Source organism: Chamaea fasciata, unplaced genomic scaffold (assembly GCF_029207755.1).
Source record: "Chamaea fasciata isolate MVZ Bird 193981 ecotype frontalis unplaced genomic scaffold, bChaFas1.0.hap1 SCAF_13, whole genome shotgun sequence".
NCBI classification, from domain to species: Eukaryota; Metazoa; Chordata; class Aves; order Passeriformes; family Sylviidae; genus Chamaea; species Chamaea fasciata.
This window is the reverse complement of record NW_027094098.1, coordinates 17,262,775-17,271,805: the sequence shown is the minus strand read 5'-3', so window position 1 is coordinate 17,271,805 and position 9,031 is coordinate 17,262,775. Positions and strand designations below refer to the sequence as shown.

Below are 9,031 nucleotides of genomic sequence, written 5' to 3'. Positions count from 1 at the left end.
GGGTGTACCCCAACCAGCCCTGGGACGACCCCAGCACACCTTCAGCCACACTCTGGGATGTTCCCCCAGAACTGCTGTGCGATGTTACGTCCTACGCTCGGCTCCCCCAGAGCTGATGCGGGATGCCCCCAACACGCTATGGGGTGTCCCCAACACGCTGTCGGATGTCCCCTGAGCCAGCCCCGGGCTGGCCCCATCCCCGCGCGGCCCCCCCGCCCTTTTCCCCGCAGCCGCGCACCTGGGCGCGGTGTGTGCGCGCGGCGCCCGCGGCCGCGGCGCTGCCGGGCGGGGGTGACTCAGCCCCGGCTTTATAACGCCGGGGCGGCTCCGAGCCCGGCTCCGCTGCGCCGCACCGCGCCCGCGGGGAGCGCCGGGGCCGCGGCACCGCACCATGCGGAGCCTGCGCGGAGCCCCGCCGGCGCTGCCGCCGCCGCTGCTGGTGCTGCTGCTGCTTGTGCTGCTGCTGGCCGCGGGGCACGGCGCCGTCATCACCGGGGTGAGCGCCGCCGCTCGGCACCGACGGCACCGACGGGAGCCGGCACCGGCACCGGCACCGGCACCGGGAGGGCTGGGGCGGGCCAGGGATGCGGGGCAGGGAGGGCTCCGCCGCCGCAGCGGGGATCGGAGTCCGTGTTTGTTCGCGGGGACTGGAGGAATCTCCCGGGATAAGGGGTGCCCGGAGAGAGGGGAGCGCTCTGCCGTGCGGGATGCCCGGAGAGAGAGAATCGCTCTACCGTGCGGGATGCCCGGGGCTGGTCTCTCTGGGTGAGCACCGTCGAGACTCGGGGTCTGTCCGCAGTCAGAGATGCCAGGACGGAGCGGTGTCCAGTGCGGTGACGGATGGCCGGAGCTGGGATAAGTGATAACGGGGACGTGGGAGGGAAAGCATGCCAGGTGATGAGAGGTGACAGGGCTCGAGGGTCCGTCTGGGATAAGCGGTACAGGACGTGGCATCCCTTTAGGGATGAGGGATGCCCGGAGCTGCGGGTCGGTCTGGATTAAGTGGTATCAGAGCCTGGGGGTCTCTGTGCGGTGAGTGATGCCAGGATGTGGCAGTCTCTGCGGTGGGCAATGCCAGGACTCGTGGGTCTCTGAGGTGAGGGGATGCCACAACGTGGGGTCTGTTCCTTAGGGGAGAGGGATGTCGGGACTCGGAGGGATTGTCTCCAGGCTGATCCGGGAGCGCGCAGAGATTCCTGCTGCTTTTTCAGGGCTGGAGCTGTCTCCCCACGCAGCCCCAGCTGTCCCCAAACCAGCTCTGAGAGGCTCTGGCTCAGGGCATTGCACTGCCCACTGTGCACCCCAAGTTCCTCCAGCCCTTCCGTGTACAGAGCAGGATTACAATCCTCGGAAAACGCTGTTTTCCTTCTTTTTTTCTTCTTTGTCTATGACTGTGCTGCTTTCCCCCCTCAATAGCCACCCCTTGCAAACAACTCTCTGTTGTTGCTGTTTTCAGGCTCAAGATTCGCTCTGGTTGTAAAAACACATTTTTTTTCTCAAGACGTTATTAAACCCAAAGCATTGCATCACTTTTTAGTAAAATGATTTTTTAAGTGTTTGCTTTGGATTAATAACTCAGCACTTGCATTCCTTTGAGAGTTTACATGTCTTTTGTAACCACCAGAAGTTGCACTCACAGCAGTGGATTTCTCTGTGGCTGTCCAGGCTCCCTGTCCGGACCCCTGAAGTCCATGAAACAGCTCGTGAGCATTTTTCTGGAAGTCAGATCAGTTCCCAGGACTGATTATTTTTTTAGAGCAGAGAATGTGAAGGAATTTTTTAATATTTGAGGATTTCAAGTTTATTTTAAGTAGAAAAATTCCCAGCAACAAGAGGGGCAGTTTATCTGTTATTAGAGTTGTGGCTACACCTTTAAAGCATAACTAATCCATTAAATAAAGGAACTGTGAGGCACTGAATAATAGATCAAGGACAAGGCAGATTCAAAAAGTAAAAATAGATTAGAACTAGAAAATGTTACTTTATTAACTATTGCTGAGCATTTCTGCTTAAACCACTTGGATTCATTTTTGGCTTTTGATGAACAGACAAATCTCAGATGAGAGCTGACGTAGGTGTTCCCCAACCTCTGAGCCTGCAAGGTACTTTTGTTTTGCAATTTAAGGATTTTTTCAAACTTTCCTCACTTCAGTGGTGGTTCTTGTGCTGACACCTGCTGCCTTTGCAGCTGGCATTTCACTTAGGACATATCCTTGGGCTGATTTTCCAGAAAACAGTGTTTAAATGAGGTGCTCATGTGGTGTTTGGGGAAGTTTAGGAGTAGCAGCAGGAATTACACATTGCAGATAAGGTGTGGGCAGGAACGCTTGGGTTGAATAGTTTCAAAACTTGTCATACATTTTTGGAAAGGGAGCCTTAAAAGTTCTGCCAGATGTAAATATGTGTGTGTGAGTTTAGGAAAGAAATAGTTCAGCCTGGACATTCAAGACCTTTGCTTGGTAGTACATGCTCATGTGGGTTTTTCATCTGAGTGGTGTTTCACCCCAGGACCAATCCCATAGAGATGAGTGGAGTTTGAGATATACAACTGAGGAAAAAAAGGGAGTCAGGAGCTGACAGGTGAGAAATAGCAGAGCCTGTGACTCCAGCCTCCAGCTGAGCAGTGGTCACTGGTGTGCTGGGGGCAGCCAAAATCACTGGACCTGCATTTTTATTTGTGACTCGGGCAAAATAATATCATGAGTGCTTCTTCTTCTTCTTTTAAATAAGAGAGAGGTCAGGAAGTGAATGTTATCTATCTAGCAGGCTGGAGTTACAGTTTATGGCCATATTAACCTTACAAGCAAATGCTCTGTGTTTGGGCTTACCAGCAGCACAGAGCTCTGTGTTTAGGAGCTGTTTGGGTCACACACACTTTTCAATAGTGATCTTAATACAACAGCTTCTTCCTAAACTACTGGCTGATCTTTACACAAGTGTTTTGATCTGGCTTCTGCTGGTTAGTGCAATATTTACCCAGTGAGTACAGTCTGAAGTCATTTATCATGTAAATCCCAAGGTAAGATCAGTGAGTTTTTTTCCCCTCAAGAGAATGTTTACTCTGAAATGCGCCTTCCCCAGAGCTGTTATCATCATTTACGTACGTTTTTGTGAGTTTCCCATTTACGTAGTGCTGACCAGTGCCTTTGGTCTCTCACTGCTGCTGTCAGACACCCAGAGCAGTGAGTTAATCAAGCTTGCATTTGGGGTGTAATCAGAACCTTTAAGTGATGGCATTTCTCACTGGAGAAAGGAGACTGGTTTTTGCATTAAATCTATACAAGCTTTTGTTTAAAAAGTAACTGAAAGATGTGCAGCAACTTGTTTTCAGACCTTAATGTGGCAATTGCTCTTCATGGTTTGTGGGTTTGAAAACATACCCACTAGTTTGCATTTTGGTTTTTGCTTATCTAAGCTTTATTGGGTAAGTGGCTAAAGTATTTTTTTGCCTCCCGTGAAGGGGAATGCTACCACAGCAGCATTTTTTTTTTGGATGTGAGCACTTATGCAAAGCCTTCCTTAAGACCTCTTTTAGCTATGTGTAATTCTAGATAACCACAGAATCCATCTTTAAACTTCTGTTTTAGCTACTTCCACTTGGACTTCTCTAACAAAACTATCATGCAGTCTTGCAAGGGCACTCACAACCATGGTATTATCATATAAAGTTAGAATGAATAGTTACCTAAAAGACATAAAATTAATGGATGGTTTCCTACCTTAGCTTCTCCATAAGACTGGTTTGGTGAGTCTTTTGGTGACAAGTTTAGTGTGGTTGGTCCTTACTCCTGCCTGAGCTCTCTCAGGCACTGATCTGGGAGTAGGGAAAGTGAGTGGCACATGGCATGGTCTATCAGTGCTCAGAAGTTGGGACTGTAAATCACTGACAGTCCTGGGTTTTGCCCAGAGCAGCTCCATGTGTGGTCCTGGCTTTAAACAACCTGGTCTCAACTCCAAAATGTGCCAGGAGCCCGCACGTTCCAATCCACGGGAGACACAAGTATCGCAAATCAGCCTTAAATCTTATTATTCAGCCTTAATGAGCCATGATAACTTAGGGGTGCCAGACGCAGCTCCTGAGCCCCTGATCTGTCCTATTTCTGGACTACACTTATTATTAATTTAATTTGCTTAATGCTGTGTTGGACTCCAGGCCTGCGAACGGGACCAGCAGTGCGGAGGCGGGATGTGCTGCGCCGTCAGCCTCTGGATCCGCAGCCTGAGGATGTGCACCCCGATGGGAAACCTGGGAGACGAGTGCCATCCCTTGAGCCACAGAGTGAGTACCTCACCTTGGGGGGGGGGGGGGGGTGTGCTGTGGGGTTGGAGGAATGTCCTGAGCTGTGCATCACAGGGCATAAACCCACATGTGGTGGAAAGGCAGGGAAAGTTCCCATTCCTTACGATATCCAGCCATCTGCATCTGTATGGGAACAGTGGTGAAGGTGCCTACGTAAGGAAGTGCATTACTGTCAGAATTATGCTGAAGAGAATCTGAGGATGAAAGCGCTACACGCTTCCCAGATTGTTTTCTTATTAGTTTGTTGTTGCTGCTTTGTTTCGCTTAGCGATCCAAAACAGCGTCAGCAGCTCCCAAGCCCAGCCCTGCCAATCCTTACTGGTGAGAGCAGGAACACAGCAAGTGCCACCAACCTCAGTGGCAGTGGACGAGATCCTGTCACAAGCCTAAAAATGTCACCAGTTGGTGTTGGGACACCTGGTGTGTTGAGAAGGCCTTGACACACATTTGGACTTGAGAAAAGTCCCCACAGGCTCTCTTTGTTTCCATTCTACATATTAATTTCAGATATTTTGTATGTACACATATATACACACACACTGTATTATTAATACAATGATTTTAACGAGTGCATTTATTTAAGGCTATGTAATTATGTATTTGTTATGCAGTGTGAAAAAAGCTGCTTATTTAAAACACAAAAGACTGAATGGGATGTTACCAGGGAGCTCGAGAACCTGGTGCTCTTCAGAGCCATCCTCAGGGAAGAGCACAGCCCAAGAGCCATCACAAGTAGAAGATATAAGGCAATAAATTCTGATCATAAATGTGCAGCTAGTTAGCTGACTCTCTCATTGTTTTGTCCAAGGTCTGGCCTCTCAACTGAGTGTCTACAGTTTATTTTCTCAGTTTTAGGAAGTTTAAGGCTCTATTTTATTGCAATTTAACTTTTAAAATTTCTGCCGTGATATTGGGGACCAAACTGACATTTTTACTATGTGATGTAGCAGGTTTTTCTTGTAAGGCCTCTTTCCATTACCTGGAATTAGGATAAAAGAAATTGTCTTCTAGAGGGGTTTATGAGCTTATTGTTATTGGGCAATAATTTAAACTGTCTGATATATTTCAAGCTGAGTGCCTGGATAATTACAATCAGAGAAGATGCCTGTCCACCCCAGACTTATTCAGTGATGTTTATAAGCTTTATGAGGTTAATTTTAGATTTTTGATTCCTCACCCTGTTGATCTTCCTGAGAAACACAAAGCAAATCGATTTACTATAGAATGTGAAATGAGGTTGTTCTAAGGATGGAGGGTTTGCTCAGTGGTTCCTCTCTTGTAAATACTTGTGTAGGGAGAAGCTGGGTGCCCTGATCACCAAAACCTTTCATTTACCTGCAGGAAAGGTCAAAAGCAGGCACCACCATGGCACTTGGGGACATCCAGAGGAGCCAGGAGATAACTGGAGGAGATGGCTGGCAGTTGGGGCTCTACCTTCCAGTTTCCTTCTCAGCAGCTAGATGGTGATGGACTGATGCCATTAGCAGTCCCAGCTGGAATTTCCAGGCTGGGTTTGAGGCAGGGCCAGGCAGGGTTTTCAGGCAGGGCCAGGCAGGTGAGGTCTGGCATTGTGGGAGTCCTGCTGAAAGGAACATTTTCTTGCAGCAAGTGGAATGTTTGGATAAATCACCCAAGCTGTTGGAAGAGCTCAGGGTTTGGGTTTTGCTGCAGGGCTGTGTGTGGGCACCCAAAGGGGTGAATCCCATGGGGAGCCCCCACTACATATGGTTGTTGACTCTCTGCTCACACTGAAGCAGAAGGGCTGTGGTGGGTTGTGAAGGTTCTTGCTTCCTTTTTTCCTTGCTAAGGTCAGGATTAATACATGGAAAACGTAGATTCTGAGTTTGGACTTGGATGTTTATTATTTCTTATCTATAGTACAGTCTCACGTGTCGTGAGTTCTAACTAGCAAGGTGAGACATGGCTCTGTCTATAACTCCTTCCAAGGTCTCTTAAGCATAATTTGTCCAATAATGAGATGACACCTAGATTATTTACATTTTTGACCCAATAATGACCACCCAAGGCCCGCAATGCAGACCTTTTTCACCCAGTTAGAAAAAACCACCTGAAACCATGAAGAAGAAGGAAAAAGAAGGTGAAGAAAGAACAAATAACCTCCATCCTAAAGTCTCCATCTTGCCCCATAAATATTACTATGTACTAAAACCTAAAATCCTCAGTTTCCACAATTCCAAGAGCGGGTGGCATGGGGAAACCCACAACATCCCTTGCCCTGGGGCTGCTCTGGGCAGGAGGCTGGCGCTGTCCCAGGGCACTGCAGGGGATGTGAGCCCTCTGCCCACCTCCTGCACCCAGCAGGGTGTCACTGGAGTCAGGCTGGTGCTTGGCACCATGCACAGAGGACTGTGTGGGACTTTGTTTAAGACAGAATTTGTACACTGACACAAGAAAATCTTGGAATATTAAAATTCTAGGCTTCAACCACACAGAAATCTGGAGATGAGGGAATTAGAGCTGCCTGCTTGGCTGGTAGCAGGCAGGTTTTGTACCTCTGTGCCTTCTTTGCTGCATCCAGGGAATGCTCAGTGTGTGCAGCCAGCTGGCAGCACCACAGCTCCCAGACATTTCCCACTTGGCTGTCCTGCTTGGCTCCTGTAAGAGGCAGAGCTTGTGACCAAGTTGTTGAAGAGTGTCAGTACATGTGCATGTCATGGCACAATTAAATTAGTCTAATGTACTCCATATGTGCTCCCTGCAGCACAATGTGGCTGGAGGAGGGTGGGATGAAATGAGAAACCTCTGCCCTGTGGTGAAAAGGATCCTGCCCTAAGGGAGGTCAGGCAAGGTGACATCCAGAGGTCCCTTCCAGCCTGTTTACCACGGGATACCGAGGTTCCCAGGTCCCGCCCTGTGCCGTGTGACAAGGCAGGATTCGGGACACGCAGAAAGCCGTGCACAGTGGCACCACAAAACGTGATGTTAAAGGCCAGTGTAGTTTCACAACGAACTCCTTTATGAAACAGGAGTAAATGGAGACTATGTGTCATCACAGATGTAGATTTACACAGCAACATGACTGTTAACATCCTGCTCTGGATGGATGAGGGCGTACAACGGGGCTGCCTTTGCCATCCACTCTGTGCTGCAGCCCGTGGGGAACAACTCTGCCTGTGAATGGGCAGCACTGCCCATATCCCCATTATTCCTCTCATTTCATCCCCCCAACCACCAGTGCTGTGGTTCTGCCTGTCACTGATGTCCTTGCTTTGTCCCCAGGTCCCCTTCTCCGGGCGGAGGACGCACCACAGCTGCCCGTGCCTCCCGGGCCTGGCCTGCCTACGGACTGCTCACAGCAGGTTCAGGTGTTTACCTGCCTTCAGGAAAGAAGATGTCTTTTTTTAGCAGGAACTGTTCTGCACTAGAAAGAGCCGCTCAGTATTTTTGTTCTCTCGTTGTTGTGACCCAAAAAAAAAAAAAAAGAAAAGGGTACTTGCCAGGGGAAACCCTTCACCACACTTTCCTGCCTCACTAACATCAGCTGGAGATGAGACGCTGCTGTTGTGGCCAAGGTTTTCAGGAGGGATTCGCAGTGGAGGATGCTTTCATTTTGGGGTAGCCAAACCACATCTACTAGAGCAGGGGCTGATCATTCCTGAATCATTTTGTGGGCTTCACAGTTCCAGTTTGACCCCAGAATGAAAAAAAATCCAAGTTTATAGCCAGTTTTGGGAAAATTTGGCCACATCTTTACACTTTGGAATACCAGAATTGAACTGAGGGTTGGATAACTGCATAGTGTGAAGCATATGACAATTGCCAAAAGAACTGTATTTATATTGTATTTTGTATCTTTATTAATATAATTTTATTTGTAAGTTAGGCGCATCTCTAGGGTAAAGATTTAACCAATAGATGTAGTTTTACACTTTTAAAAAGTGGCAGGTGGAACCAAAGCATTTCAGTATTCAGAGCATTAAAAGACTTTGTTATTTTAGTATTCTAAGATGAGAAGTCGTTGTTACTTGAATTGGTGTAAAACTACCTGATCATCTCAAACTGTGTATTAAGATGTAGTTTATATTAAAGAAAAAAGGAACCCTGAAGTTTATTGTAATAGGCTGCCTGACTTCTTGTATATGTATCAAATTTGCTGTGCAAAAATTCTGTATCAGAATAATGGCAGTGTATGATTTGATTTATTTTAATATTATAACATTATTTTGTCATTGTGGTTTTTCGTTTTTATTCAGTGTAATCTGTTATCCCACACTTGATTCACCCAAGCTAGCAGAGCTCCTTATGAATAGCTTAGAAAAGATTATGTGCCTCTGGCTGTTTCTTGGGAAACTTGGAATTTACAAGGCATGAACTCCTCAATCAAGCTGCAGTTTCAGAATTTGGAGGAATCTTGGTGTAAATAATACGAGAGGTTTTTCTTGGCTCGTGCCTCAAAGGATCAACTTTAGCTCAGCAAACATAAGATTTGTGGGTCTTCTATGAAATACTGTGCGACTTCATATTTACTTGTCAGTCCCCAGAGCTGAAATTCCAATAGTTTGTGTGAGATTCACATGTTTCTTGCTCTCAGACATGCAAATGTATGCTGGAACTGGAAAAGTGAAGTCATTAATCTTTCAACAACCAGTGCTTTGCTACTGGTGGAGATGGGGGGGTTGGAAATGTGAGCACACTATATATCAAGGCCAGACCTGTAAAAAGTAGAGGAGAATCATCCCTGTGAGTTACCAGGTACCTTCTACTGGGCTC

General features: G+C 47.5%; 1 protein-coding gene across 1 annotated transcript; it reads left to right on the top strand.

Moving 5' to 3' along the window:
• The first annotated feature begins 391 nt into the window (after positions 1 to 391).
• Positions 392 to 7,748, top strand: PROK2 (prokineticin 2). The gene is made up of 3 exons (XM_066195337.1): positions 392 to 496; positions 4,154 to 4,279; positions 7,541 to 7,748. Exons 1-3 carry the CDS (start codon positions 392 to 394, stop codon positions 7,664 to 7,666), a joined length of 357 nt encoding a protein of 118 aa, XP_066051434.1. The 3' UTR covers positions 7,667 to 7,748.
• The last annotated feature ends 1,283 nt before the right edge of the window (positions 7,749 to 9,031 follow it).